This window comes from Grammomys surdaster, unplaced genomic scaffold (genome assembly GCF_004785775.1).
Source record: "Grammomys surdaster isolate TR1022 unplaced genomic scaffold, NIH_TR_1.0 63, whole genome shotgun sequence".
Classification (NCBI taxonomy): Eukaryota; Metazoa; Chordata; class Mammalia; order Rodentia; family Muridae; genus Grammomys; species Grammomys surdaster.
The window spans coordinates 27,425,546-27,440,989 of NW_021604565.1; the positions used below are offsets into that span (position 1 = coordinate 27,425,546).

General features: G+C 40.3%; 1 protein-coding gene across 1 annotated transcript; it reads left to right on the plus strand.

Annotated features, from left to right (window-relative positions):
• The first annotated feature begins 8,635 nt into the window (after window positions 1-8,635).
• Window positions 8,636-14,336, plus strand: Utp23 (UTP23 small subunit processome component). Its single transcript, XM_028766513.1, has 3 exons — window positions 8,636-8,905; window positions 12,488-12,662; window positions 13,784-14,336. Exons 1-3 carry the CDS (start codon window positions 8,718-8,720, stop codon window positions 14,165-14,167), a joined length of 747 nt encoding a protein of 248 aa, XP_028622346.1. The 5' UTR covers window positions 8,636-8,717; the 3' UTR covers window positions 14,168-14,336.
• The last annotated feature ends 1,108 nt before the right edge of the window (window positions 14,337-15,444 follow it).

A 15,444-nucleotide genomic window follows, 5' to 3' on the forward strand; every position in this document is an offset into this window, starting at 1 on the left:
AGGGAGGGAGAGAGAGAGAATCCTAGCTCCTTAAAATATTTTTAGAAACGTAAGAACATGAAACCATGAAACATCTCTCCAAAAGGCTTCTGTCTTTTAAAAATGAAAGGCAGCTGAAGGGCAAAGAGCTTGACTCGTAGTCGGGCAGAATGCAGCCCATCTGTAACAGAAGGCACAGCGACAGGCAGTTCCCTGAGGGCAAGAGGCCGATCTGGGATTCCTAAATTCCTTACATCCCAGTGGGACAGGAAGTTGACAAGAAGTGAGCCAAACTAAACAAACAAACAAACAAACAAAACCCAAAACCCTCGAAGTCCTGCAGCGGTCACCCGTTTCCTTCAGCTTTACCATCTCAAGGTTCCAGAACTTTCCAACGCAGCACCACCAGCTGGAGACTAAGCATTCAAACACCCAAGTGTATGGGGGATACTTCATATTCAAACCGCAATGCCAACCACAGGAAAAGGCTTTCTCTGCTCTCTGCTTGTTATTACCTTAACCGCGATCCTCCTTTTTAGTTGCCTGTGCACGACCATGGGGGATTATGCTTTGAAGAGGTAAGTGAAGGGTAAAGCAAGAACCATTAAAAAGAAAATGATATTCATTTCCACGAGACGCAGCATGTGGCCATTTTCTATAAGTTTGCTAAAATAATAATTCTTTAAATGACCTTCGGCCTGTCTATTCCAGTATGTTGATTTATGACTTACTGACTAGTATTAAAACAAATTGAGCTCACATTGAGAAAATATCAAAGATTCCAAGACTTAACTTACTTTGTATAATATTCTGTAATTAATACCTCATATTGGTGTAACTCAATTATAATTACTAGACTTTGTAATAATATTCTACTGGATTAATAAAGCACATTTATTTTTCTTGCCTCCAGGAGTTCAAGTTTTCTTGCTGCTTAAAAATATACACAGAACCCTCAGAAAAAGTTGTCTTCAACATTCTGCTCTATATAAATAAATAAGGGTGCTAGAAAATCCTTTTAAAGTTGTAATCTGAGATAATTTTAAATCTTGAAGGTCATTTAAGTAACAGCACTAATATTTGCTTACCTAGAATAATTTCTAAAGGATTCATTAATCTCTAAAATGCTTTGACGGTTTAAAATGATACCTCACATACAATGTAAAATTTTTGATCCATTTTAGTTATCATGTAATTAAATTTCAAATGCCAATGTGTTTTCATCAAGACAAACATTTTTCTTACTGCAGCTGCTTATTTTTAACAGGAAAAACTAAAAATGGCTACATCTGAACCTTTCACTCTTCTCTATGAAATCTTTTCTTTCTTCTTTCCACTCTTCTCTTGTCCGCCCGCCCCACCCGTACCTTTATAGAGTAAAATTAAAGATTCTATAGTGAGCTTCCAATGAAGAGAACTCTCCAAACTATAGTGGAAAACTGAATTACGTTCAGTTTAGTCAAGTGGGCAGTAATCTCGTATGACTTTGTTCAAGTAAACTCTGTGATCTAATCTTATAGTCATGAGACAAGAGTTGTTTGAGGACTGATCCTGAGGTCTAGGTTTGAAAGTTATTTCCATTACTGCCAGCTACACAAGCTTGCCCTTTTTGCTCTGCCAGCTTAGTTCATGGTGTCTCTCTTGGCAGTGACATCGCAGCTTAATTTAGGCTGCTGGAGTGGCATCCATCACATGTAAATTCCATAGAAAGAAAGGAGGGGAAAACACTGGTGTCTATTGCCAAGCCATGTCAACTTCCTTTATCAGCCTTCTCAACAGTCTTAGTATTACTTTACACACATGTATCTTTCGTTAAATCCATCTCTTTTCTGGTGCATTACTGTCTAAAGTAAAGCTAGAATTCTAAAATTATAAAAAAAAGAGGGGCTGGAGAGATGGCTCTGTGGTCTAGAGCACTGACTGCTCTTTCAGAGGACCCAGCAGTGAGTTACTAACACCCACATGGCAGCTCACAATATCTCCCCACCTGTATAGTCAGTCTGTAAATTCAGATCCGACACCCACACAGACATCCATGCAGGGAAAACATCAATGCACATAAAATAAAAATAAATAAAAATTAAAAACTATAAAAAGAGAAGAGGTATTAGGTGGAAAGTCAGCCTATGCTACATCTACGATATTATCCTTGGTTTTATGGGAGATGGCATGTGATCACTAAAAATAATAAATGAGATCTCTGTGTACCTCCCTCAGGTCAAGGTCATTTCTACAGGATTGTTAATCAAGAGAAGCAAATCCAGTGCCACCTTCAATCCCAGCATTTAGAAGGCAGAAGCATGCAGATTTCTGTGAACTCACAGTCAGCCTGGTCTACATAGCTACATAGCATGTTTCAGGCCAACTATGGTGAGACCAAGGTCCTATTTAAAACAAAACAAAACAAAACAAACAAAAAAAGGGACAGAAAACAGTCTAGGCCAGGCAGTGGTGGTGCACACCTTTAATCTCAGCACTTGGGAGGCAGAGGCAGGTGGATTTCTGAGTTCGAGGCCAGCCTGATCTACAGAGTGAGTTCCAGGACACCGAGGGCTACACAGAGAAACCCTGTCTTAAAAAACCAAAAAAATAAAAACATAAAAAAATAAATTAAAAAATAAAAAAAAGAAAACAAAGTCTATAAAAGTGGTAAAATGTGATTTTAGTTTTTTTTGGTTTTTTTTTTGTTTTTTTTTGTTTTGTTTTTGCTTTTTTTCGAGACAGGGTTTCTCTGTGTAGCCCTGGCTGTCCTGGAACTCACTCTGTAAACCAGGCTAGACTCGAACTCTCGAACTCAGAGATCCTCCTGCCTCTGCCTCCCAAGTGCTGGAATTAAAGACATGCGCCACCACTGCCCAGCGTGATTTTAGTTTTGTGGAGACTACTTTACATACACATATAAATACAAATGAATGTGACATATGAATATATGTATGTTCTGCCTCTCCTCTGGGAGGTCTGGGTGCTGTGGATATATCGTTTCATTGACTTGGAGGGGACAGGTGTCTGGGGTGTCAGTCACTACTGCCGGTCGAAGTCCTTCTCTGATGGTCTTTAATGAAGCAGCTCTCTGAACCACTTAACTTATTTGCATTTCTTTATTGGAGGTGAGTTTGAATGCCTACACTTTATTGGAGTGAACCAAGGGTTATGTAGTTTTGGGGGTGAGAATATTCAGGGTGGGGAAAAGTCATTGGCTGAAAACTAAGATACTGAGATGCCTCATTAGCATGAAGAGGTGGTCAAACGTTCCACATATGTATATGGAAACATTGCAGAATTCACACTAGTTTGTTGTTATGCTATCTAGATAAGGGGAAAAGGTGTCGTTGTGTAACAGTCTCCTCCTGGATTAAAACGTTCCATCCTGTAGGGTAGCTCCTTAAGAAGGGTGGTAAAAAACCAAATAATAATAATGATAATCATTATGATGATCATAGCTTCCAAGAGAAGTGGAAAATTCTGGTTTCTTCAGAGACTCAGTTGTGTCACATTATGTTTCTTATAAGATGATGTTTTGGCTGAAGCAGACATGTAGGAAGATGTTTTGCTGAGAACATACAAGTGGTGTTTTTCTGGAAACTGCCTGGAAAAAGACCATAGGATATTTTGCTAGAGCAGACACTTGAGTGGACACATGATGTTTGGAAAAGATATAAATATAACCCAACAGAGAGTGGACAACACTGTGGTATTGGTTCACCTTGATGCTCTTTGCTGGTCTTTGTTGGGCTTTGCTGACATTGATCTTCAGAGATGATGCTGTAGCATTGGTTCACTTTGCCTTCTTTGCTGATCATCGTTTGTCCTGACTTTGTAGAGGGAAATGCACCAAAGAACTGGTGGTGGTCTAGTGGCTCTCGTTCATTCTACACAGACTTAGGCCATTTGACAGAGCCTCGTGGTTTCTTCTGGATCAAACTGCTGAGCTGATTTGTGAGTGGTGTCTGTGAGCGGATCGAGCTACCACTGCTGAATCACGTGAACTGACTTCCCAGTAGCCTGACAAAGAAGACTGGAATCATCCCAAAGAACTATTTCTAAGCAGATCTTGTCGTACTAATCTATCCTTTCCACTACCTCAGGTGGGTAGTGGGCTAGAAGGGAGGTTAAAGTATTTAAGAACCCTTATTAAAGTAGGTTGTGGAAAACCTAAGTCTACGTCCAAGGACTCCATGAAACTGACGAGATTCACCAAGCTCCTCTCTGCTAGAGTAAACAGCCTAGCTGCAAAGAAGACTCAGACAAGTGCTGCCCCGAATTGATTTAGACCAACTGGGGCACCTGGGAAAGGACTTGTTCAAACCAGTAAAAATGCCTGCAGGCTGTGTAGTATGCTCCAGGTTCCCAGCTTTTGTGAGCTGTCACCAAATCTGGGGTGGACTTTGGTGATGAGCCTGTTTTGGGGTCATTTTTCCTCCTGTAAGTAAACCCTCATCCATATTCCTGTAACAGCAATAAAAATTATTGGTTCATCAATAAAGTTGGACTTTGATGATATCCATATTTTGGTCTGTCCTGGGTTCCCTATCTGGGTGAGTAGTTGTATGTTGTGTCTCCCCAAGAAAAGTTTTACCACACAATAGGAGTTAACAACTTATATCTATTGTTGTACTTCTTATGGATGACATGAGTAATTCTGTAATTTGAGGTTAAAAAATATTTTAAAATGTCTCACCTTTATATCTAATCTTAATAACACCTTCAGACAGGTAGGAAATTCCACAGTCAGGTAGCCCACATGGATTCTATACTACAGAGTGAAATATTTCTACCCCTCTATACAGTGAAGGTCTTAATAGGACCTCACTATGTGGCAGCTTACCTGACTTGTTTTAAAATGCAATTTATTTAGCTAAATTTTTTTTTTTCCGAGACAGGGTTTCTCTGTGTAATCCTGGCTGTCCTGGAACTCACTCTGTAGATCAGGCTGGCCTCGAACTCAGAAATCCACCTGTCTCTCCCTCCCGAGTGCTGGGATTAAAAGCGTGCGTCACCACCACCCGGCTAAATTGTTTATTTAAATAGCATGTCAGGCATAATTTAGGAGAAAAGTAAAATTCGTTTTGAGTTTAATGCCATGTTAACAAAAGTTTAGAAATATTTAAATATGAATACAAGGGAGATAATATCACAATAGATATGTTACATATACCCCTTGTTGTCCATGAAGTTAAATAAAATTATACCAACATTCATGAGGGAAACAAAATAACCTTTATAAACTGAACTTAATGTTTACCTACTTAATTCCATTTGGACCATGAATTTTTCATGAAACAGTCCTATTTGGGTATTAGTCACACCTTCCAAGAATAAATCATTCTCATGTCACCTTGGCTTCATCAAACTTTCATGAAGAAAAAAACCCTCCAAGACCATGTACAATAATGTCACATTATAAATTATATTTGGTCCAGACAGAATAATGAATATCAAGAGTATTTTAAAAGTAAAGAAAACTAAACCAATTTTCCACCCACCTCAGATGAATGTAAATGTCTGGCATAGAAAGTACCCAGTCCAGCACTCCAAATCAAAGCCAATGGATAGCAATGATAAAGCATCATTGTTTTTGCCACTATAAGATCATGGTTTTCAAAGACTATTGTAGTTTTAAAAATGACATCACAATATTTCTTCAAAAGAATTAGTTTTTTTTTAAAGTACTAAACTTATATCCTAATACTTTATTGAATAGTAGCAATATTGAGCTTCTGCCTTGGCTGTAACCAATTATTGACTTGCCATTAATACTAGGTCATTTGGCATCTGTGCAAAAATATTTTTGGTAGACCGCTTAATGAAAATATTATATTGGATAAACAGTAGTGTTTCCCTGCAAAAGGTCAGTCAGGAACACTAAGAGCATAGTAATGGCTTGGAGAAATTTTCATAATAAATGTGCCTTTCTGTCTGAACACTACCTACCTGTTAGTCACGTAGGAGGTAGCTGGAAGTTGAAACTAAAAATCTGATCCTACACAGAGGCATGGACAAGAGACCTCCACGTAAGTCTTACTCCAGAGTTAGCTGCTTTGTTTTATCAGTGTTGCCAGTTTCCTACTGTGATTAATGTGAGTTAAAATTTATCATAGGCTGTATCTATCAGAAAAAAACACAATCTCTATAGAGTTCACCGCTATGCATACTTCAGGTGCCACCTGGGAGAGGCTAAGAACTTAGAGCTGCTCTAGAATTTCTCCAGCAAAACTTGTTCTGGCTAGCACCCTAAGAATTTTTCTCCAGACCCAGGGACAATATTTTTTAAATCAATAGAAAAGGATTTCACTTGATGATCACTTTGTAAAGCTCTCTTGTATTTTGTAAGAAGAATAAGTGTGCAAATTGGCAGTCAAACATAGGACTCAAAAGAGATTGTGTTTTAGTTCAGTAAATTAAAATTAAAAACAATAACAACAACAAAACACCCTAGAACATGATTCAAATTAGCATCCCACATGTGACTATAAGTTAGTTCTAGGTGGAAAGACTTGAGTCTATCTTTTTTTAAAGCTTTTAATTGTTTTATGAGGTTGAGATGATATTTCTTTGTCATGAGAGTACAGGATAGGGAGTGTGCATACAGGGATAAAGGGAGGATTAAAGTAAAAAATAGTGAGCAATTTTGCTTAAAAGACTATCAGACCAGCCCTATTACGGCATCTCATGATTTCAAACCCCTAATTTTATTTTCCGTTAAATGAAAGCAGCCATCTCATGGTAGTACTGGGTTTCAGGTCAGGACTAACTTTACAGAGTACCTTAGTTCAAGTCCATAAACCTACACATTGAAATAAAAAGCCAAATGCAAGCAATGCATTTCAATCACATTATAAGTCATTAAAAAAAAATGTTTCCTTCAATCTTTGGCCAAATTGGCCAAAAGTAGATCTGGGACAGATTTCAGCCAGAGACAAAAATGTAAACTCCATACTCTTTAGTCTTTGATTCTTTTACCTTAAAATGGAGACCCTATACAGTTAATCAAATTTGAAAACTCATGGTTCATTCTCTTCATTTAACTAAATTGATTAAGTAATTTCTAAAGTATTTAAATTAGGTGTGTGTATGTGTGCGTGTGCGTGTGTCTTCCTATTTTCAACCCAGTATGTATTTTTCCTATGTCAGAAACTATGGACAGAAAAACATCTATAAAATTGAGATCAGGCCTCCAACTCAACAGACTTTTGGAAAATGAAACTCTTGGGAGTACTTCTAAAACACTGAGTCACTCAGGCTTGGCGTTAGGATGAAGAGATACAAATAATGGCTCTATAACTGGCCTGGCAGAAATAGAAGATATTCTTTCCTGTTCCTCAATTGAAACAACTGACCCTAAGAAATGGGAATTTCATGCTGGAAGAAGGAAAAGGCTCAGAGCCTGACACTAAGGGGGGAACTTAATTTGTCTTCTGGGAAAGAGATTTCACAGTCTTAATGCCTTGCTAGGAAAACCTTCCAGGATAGGATTGAAGTCCAGAAAATGATGGGCCAATGGTGGACAGTATCACATATTAACCATGACTGGTTAGAATTCAGCATTCCTTAACCTGTGGGTCCCATCCCCTTGAGGTTCAAAAGACCCTTTCACAGGGGTCGTCTAATACTATCAGAAAACAAAGATATTTACATTATGATTCATAACAGTAACAGCTTTACAGTTGTGAAGTAGCAATGAAATTGAATTTATGATTGGCGCTCACCACACATGAGGAAGGATATTATAGGGCTATAGTCTTAGGAAGGTTGAGAACCACTGAGTTAGATATTCATATCCCTGGCTACCTATGTGCCTGTTAATTTCACTTTAGAATCTCAGAGATTGACTGACATAATGACTGGCACCTCCATTTGGCCACATTAAGCAAATCCTTTTTTACTATTAATTTGGCTGTTTGTTTTGTTTAGTTTATTTGTTTTCTAAGAGAGGATCTCAAAATGTAGCTCTGGCCGTCTTGGAACTCACTAAGTAGATCAGGCTGTCCTTGAACTCACTGAGATCTTCCTGCGTCTGCCTCCTGGGATTAAAGATGTGTGCTCCACCACAACCAGCAAATTTGGCTATTTCAATTGGGTTCTCCAGGATGGGCTTATGGGTTAGAGACTGTGCTGTCAAGTTGTCAGACCTTCTTACCATAGGGTCCATTCATTCGTAGGGTGTTGTAAAATACCTGTGAACACTAGGCAGTCAATGTGAGTTCCAGACGCTTAGGAATTGCGTGCCCTTAGCAAATGTGCTTTGCTTCCTTGAAGATGGGCAACCAGTAAAACCTCCCAAGTTATGGTCGCCAACATTGGCTCATTTTCCTCACTTGGAAATTAAAAACATTCATGGGAATGATACATGGTGAATGGCAAATTACAGAGTGCCTGGGTCAATGTTACCGTCATTAGTTATCTTCATATTACTCGTCTTTTAGAGACTTGTTGCTAAGTGCCAGGCAAGGAGCTACACAAAACAAGACCCTGTCTAATCCAGCTCACGAGTGCGCATGTGTCAACCTGAGCGGAATCTGCTTACTCAGCGGCTCCTCCGTACAGACGTAAGCTCCGCCCCCTAAAGCTTGCGCTTGGAGGTGGGAGTGGGCGTTCCTCTGAGAACCAGACTCCGGAGAGGCGGGGCCGTGGACATAAGGGCGTGTACTTCCGGGTCGAAGGCGCTTCTTTCCGGGGCCTAGACCTCTAGGAGTGCGGAAGTGAGTCTGGTGCCGGTCGGTCCGCTTGCTTAAGCAGGCATGAAGATCACTAGGCAGAAACACGCCAAGAAGCATCTTGGCTTTTTCCGCAACAATTTTGGAGTCCGCGAGCCCTACCAGATCCTTCTGGACGGCACTTTCTGCCAGGCGGCGCTGCGGGGTCGCATCCAGCTGCGGGACCAGCTGCCCCGCTACCTCATGGGAGAGACCCAGCTGTGCACCACGAGGTGGGCCTGCGGGGCGGGGTCGCGGGTGTGGCCTAGAATTCTTCCAGGTGCCATCAGAAAGTAGGCGACGGTGGGCGGTAACTGACCGAGAAGTCAGGCAGATGGTCCTATGGCTCTGTAAATATTCCGTTGTTTCTGCGAAAAATAAGATCAGGGATTCTGTAACAGGTAGACCTGACTTTAACTCCTGGTTGCTGTCAAAACCAGCTGTGTGGTCTCAGGCAAGAAGTGGCGTAGTTGTGAAATAGAGAGCATAACTTTTTCAAAGTTGATATAAGGTCAGATGAGGTATCATGTACATAGGACATTTTTCAACATCCAAAAGCAACACCCTTTCTATAGCAGTTGTTACGTTTAAGTTTAACCCAAAGGTTTTCGCGCCTTCCAACTGCCAATGAGGTCTTATCTTCAATTCCTCGAAAAAGAAGTCAAGGCTGGACATTGAAAACTTAGCCCACGGCCATTTTTAAGTACCAACCAAATGGCAAGCACTGCTCCAGACACGGAGGATACTTTAGTGGGCAAGCCCTAGCCTTCATGGGCTGTAAAGTCAACTCCTGATGGCTGTCTTCATTCCACTTCTGTGCCTCCTCACTTCACGTAAGGGAGCACACCTAGGGTAGAACACTAGAAGCAGGAGAGGTAGGGAGGTGGGGTGCGAGTGGTGGTTATTTTAAAAGGTTTCATAGAATCGATGTTTGAGCCCCCCGAGGCTTGTTTAGAACTGAGGAGGAAATGTTAGTTTTTAATGATAGAAATAGTAATGTTATTGTTGGAGAGAACTTTCGAACAAATAGAGTTGGTTGACGCCTGAAGAAGAGGTTATATCAAATATTATGGGACATGAAAGTAAGGAAAAGGTGAACTGAAGCTAGACCACGAACAAGAATTTTAGTAGTTTTTGCATTGTAGAATATTTGCTTAAGCAAATAAGGTTAAAATGAGTTAAACTACTATTGCTCATAAATAGCCAGTTAGAGTGTTCTTTACACATTCGAACAAATCAAGCTGTGCTGTGTGCTGTTAATGTTCTATCTTGTAGTAAACAGCCTTCCACATTTACAGTTTCTTTTTTTTTTTCGTTTTTCGAGACAGGGTTTCTCTGTATAGCCCTGGCTGTCCTGGACCTCACTCTGTAGACCAGGCTGGCCTCAAACTCAGAAATCCACCTGCCTCTACCTCCCAAGTGCTGGGATTAGAGGCGTGCACCACCACCGCCCAGCCCACATTTACAGTTTCTTAAGTAATGCTCTTTCTGAGTTAGATAACCTCAAAATTTTAATCTCAGTCTAGGAAGATGGCTGAGTGGTTAAGTATGCTTCATGTTCTTCCAGAGGACCTAAGACAGGTTCCTAGCATCTGAGTCAGGGATCTCAAAATTGCTTGTAACCCCAGCTCCAGGGGATCCAACACCCTCTTGTGGCCTCTGCAGCTACCCAATGCATATACATACAAAAAACTTATTTTTGGAGGTAGGGTGGTAGTTTCAAGACAGGGTTTTTCTGTATAGCCCTGGCTGTTCTGGAACTCACTCTATAGACCAGGTTGGCCTTGAACTCAGAGATTTGCCTGCCTCTTCCTGAAATCTGGGATTAAAGGTGTGTGGGTCTACCATCACCCCATCCAACACATACAAACTTTTAAATGTTTTATGGATCCCATAGTCTGAATTGATCCCTTTAGACTTAAGAGCTGGCGGTACAGCTTTTAACAGCCTATGCCCCTGAATTAGTTGCTTCAGAATGTAAGTAGTTTGTTTACTACCATGTGGCATACAAATATTAATAGTACAGTGCTGTGATGCGTGCTGCTGAGAAGTACTACATGGACACATGTCATATTTCCCCCAAGGAATTTAACTTCTGAGTCACTCAAGGTAAGTTACTCCTGTAATACAAATTCTGAGGCTGAGTCAGGAGGAGCACCCTAAAGAGTTTGAAGTAGACCTGAGAAGAGCCTGTCTCAAGAAGGAGGAGGAGGAGGAAGAAGGAGAGGAGAACAACTCCTTAACTTTGGGAATCTTTGAGGGGTGTGTGTGTTTTTTTGTTTGTTTATTTGGTTTTTTGTTTTGTTTTTAGGCTTGTTTTTTTGGTTTTGGTTTGGGTCTTTTTTTTTTTTTTTTTAAGGTTCTTCGAGACAAGGTTCCTCTGTGTAGCCCTGGCTGTCCTGGAACTCACTGTGTAGAACAGGCTGGCCTCGAACTCTCGAACTCAAAAATCCGCCTGCCTCTGCCTCCCAAGTGCTGGGATTAAAGGCATGCGCCACCACTGCCCAACTGGTTTGGGTCTTTTGTTTTTGTTTGTTTGTTTTGAACAGGATTTCTCAAACTGTTCTGAAACATGCTCTATAGACAAGACTGACCTTAAACTCAGAGATCCACTTGCCTCAGCCTCTGCCCCCCAAGTGCTGGGATTAAAGGTGTGCACAACCACCACCCAGCTACTTTGGGAATTTTTCAAACAACACAAAATTTGAGACACTGATACCCAGCATTTGCAGGTCCCACAGTTTCCATTCTTGTTGAACCCATCTCTTCCCTACCTCCTTACGGCAGAGTTAGAGCACCTGCTCGAAATTCCTTGCTGTTTATCATGGAAAACCTTTTTCTTTTTTTTTAATTCTTCTCTCATACAGTCCATCCCAACTACAGTTCCTTCACCCCCTCATCCTACAAGATCCACTCCTCCTCTGTTTCTCTTCAGAAAAGAGCAGGCCTTCTAGGGATATCAACTGAACATGGCATAACAAGATGAAATAAGAGTAGGTCCAAACTCTTATCAAGATAGGATGAAGTAACCCGGTAGGTGAAAAAGAATCCCAAGAGTCAAAGGCACCCCCACTTCCACTGTTAGGAGTCCCACAAAAGCACCAAACTACAAAACCATAACATATGCAGAGGACCTAGCACAGGCCCATGTAGGCTCCATGATTGCTGCTTTAGTCTCTATGAGCCCCATGAACACTGCTTGACTCATTCTGTCGGCTATTTTCTCCTAGTGTCCTCAACCCTGCTGGCTCCTACAATTAAGAAAGCCCTTTTTTTGTTTGTTTGTTTGTTTTTGTTTTCGAGACAAGAAAAACCTTTTTTGTTGTTTGTTTGTTTTTTGTTTTTTTAAATCAGTATTCATACAGGATACATAAGTTGCTTGTGATTCTGTGTTAGTGTTTTTGAAATCGTAATAGTAACCTTGTGTCTCCTTCAACATCTGGACGGCTCATTGTATCTGGTACCTCTATAAGAGGTACAGATTTGAGGATAAGTTAGAAAGGTATTCAGTATATCACCTAGCTTTACTAGTCCTTTGAGGTTAAGCAATAATATATGTGAAAAGCAACTTGCATGCTTCCTGTACACACAAGTGCTTAGTTATTTCTGACATTGGTGTTCTTTCTACTTGGAGTATGTATTTTTCAAGTCTTCATTTAAGAAGAAAATGGCAGCCATAGTATAAATTCAAATTTTTAATGGTATATATTTTTTTCACTTTAAAAACTTGAGTATTGTGTTTATGCTTGTTTTGTATAAACAGGAGGAATGTATCAATTGTGATTCTGGATGTCAAATGACTTTTTTCTCCTCAGATGTGTGTTAAAGGAGTTGGAAACACTGGGGAAGGAATTATATGGAGCAAAACTGATTGCACAGAAATGCCAGGTTCGAAACTGTCCTCATTTCAAGAGCGCAGTGAGTGGATCTGAATGTCTCCTGGCCATGGTGGATGAGGGAAACCCTCACCATTATTTTGTGGCCACACAGGTAATGTGACTTTCAAAACTGTAAGGCAGTTCTAACTACCTCTTTATATACTTCATGCAGAGCTGTTTATAGTACAAAGAAAAGTAAGTGGGAGACATAATGTAGTGTTTGAAGCTTTATTTATTTACTGTGGTGTATTAGAAAGGATTCCATTCACTTAGCTATGGTCCATGTTTCATTGTTTGGACTTTTAAAAATGCACATTTTAAAATGGAATCAATAAAGGCACTTACTTGAACATACAAGGAGAAAAGTTTAAATTCATGGATTTTTTTTCTTTCCGAAGTTTCCTTCTAAAGGCTGAGGAGCTGTTGCAATAGAGTACTGATTGTTTCACAGTTCTTTAGGCAGGGAGGAGTCCAGGCAGGGTCTCTGCCTTCTGTATTCGTAACTGTTAGCATGTTCCTAAATTCAAACAGTTTCTCAAGGTCATAGTGCACATCCTTTGAGATTAGCATCTGGAGGCTGGAGGGATGGCTCAGTGGTTAAGAGCTGGCTGCTCTTGGTTCAGTTCCTAACACCTACACAGCTGCTTACAGCCATGTGTTAACTACAGTCTCAAGGGATCTAACAGCATCTTTTGGCCTCCTAGGCCATCAGGCACACATGTGGTACACATATATATGCACAGGCAGACCTCTGTACATATAAGAATAAATAAACGTTAAAAAAAAACTAACAGAACATGGAATGTCCAAGGTGTTTAAATACTGGGAGGCAAAAGGAGAGACTGAGTTGATAGTAAAACACTCATGCAGATTTGCTCAGCTACACTTTCAGAATGATTTTGGAGTCAGCTTATTAACTCTTGTCAGTGTTTTGTGAGAATATCTTAGTGAAAAAGTAAGAGAAACTTCCTAATGTGTTTACTTTTGCATTAGTTGATAATTCATGGGGCCAGAGTATTGACTGATCCAGCCCAGACTGCTGTTGCATACATTTCTTCACCTTAGTCCTTATGTTCTCTGTCATCTATCATAAGATATACTTTGATTAATAAGACATATCATCTAAGAAAGAAAATATGTAGTCTTTTTTTCCCATCTAGCCTTTTTTAAATAGAAACTTAATTTTATGTCCTAAATTTGATTGAGAAACTAAATCCCTTTCTTTTTTAATAGGATCAGAACTTATCTGTGAAAGTCAAGAAAACTCCTGGAATTCCTCTCATGTTCATAATTCAGAACACTATAGTGTTGGACAAGCCTTCTCCCAGAACTGTGGCCTTTGTGAAGGCGGTGGAAGCAGGCCAGCTGGTCTCAGTGCACGAGAAACAAAGTATCAAGCAACTCAAGGAGGAGCAAGGCTTGGTGCGGAACCCTGAACTGAGGAGGAGGAGGAAAAAAAAGAAGGTGGGCGGCCCCAATCCTCTCAGCTGCCTGAAGAAAAAGAAGAAAACACAGGACACAAAGTCCCCTGCTTCAGAAAAGAAAAGGAAAAGGAAGCGGATTCGGAACAGATCCACTCGGAAAGTATCTTGTGAGCAGCAGGGTACGGAAGGATGATCATCGGATGATCGATGATCGGTGTTGTGGATACTCTGGAAGACAGTGAGAAAACTGATTCCCTTTTCAAACTGGGAAGATGTTTATACCAAAGGACTAACTTATTTTTGTAAACTAATACTGGCACATACACTTTTGCCTAAAATAAAAGAATGGTTGGGTTTTTCAATGTGCATCTTCACTTGCTTGCTTTGGGGGATGCGTTTTTATTATAAAATTATCTCCAGTTTCTCCCCATTCTCACCCTCCAAGAAGTGTATGTGTGTGGTATATGCAGTAGTATGTGTTTGTGAGCTTGTGTGTGTGTGTGTGTGTGTGTGTGTGTGTGCATGTAGGTCCATGTAGTATGTGGACCACCAGAGGTCAGCATAAAGTGTCTTCCTCTATCTCCACCGTTATTTTTGAGACAGTTTCTCACTGAATCAGTAACTTGCCAGTTAAGTGATACTGGATGGCCATTAAGCCCCAGAGATCCTCCTGTCTCCTTTCTGATGCTGGGATTGGCAGCATGCACTGTTGAATGTGGCTTTTTGTATGAGTCTATAGATCTGAACTCAGCTCTTCATACTAGCATGACAAAACAATGTCATCTGTAAAAGTCAGTTCTAAGAGGAAAAAAAGGGAAGGTACCCATTATTTTATATATGGCAATAAAATTTGTAAAAGACTTAAGATAAAAGTCTTTGGCAGTTGGACAGTTGGAGAAACCTCAACACTCAACTGTTGACTACAATGCTACCTTCTGCTCTCAATAAACTGCAAAGGATGGCAGTACACCTTCTATTTTCCTAATATATGTGTTGTAGTATTTTTCTGTCATTAACTCATTTTTAGCATTGTGCATGGCTGAGCAAAGCGACATGTAGTGTGGATAAATTTGTTACATTGCTCTTCCTGAAACTAATAGCTATGGCCTTGTCTTCTACATTGCCCAGTAACGTCGAATATAATTTCACTCATCCAATAGGTTTTTTTTGTTTTGTTTTGTTTTTTTGTTTTTTTCGAGACAGGGTTTCTCTGTGGAACCCTGGCTGTCCTGGAACTCACTCTGTAGACCAGGCTGGCCTCGAACTCAGAAATCTACCTGCCTCTGCCTCCCAAGTGCTGGAATCAAAGGCATGTGCCACCACTGCCCCGCTCAAGTCATTTTTACTGTGCAATATTTAGCTGGGTTCTACTGATGTCCTCCAGTGTGGCTGTGCTTTTTGCCGAGCATGCTGCTCAGATGTCACTATATACTGTCCTCTGGAGAACTGTCATGTTAGGCCTTTTTTATT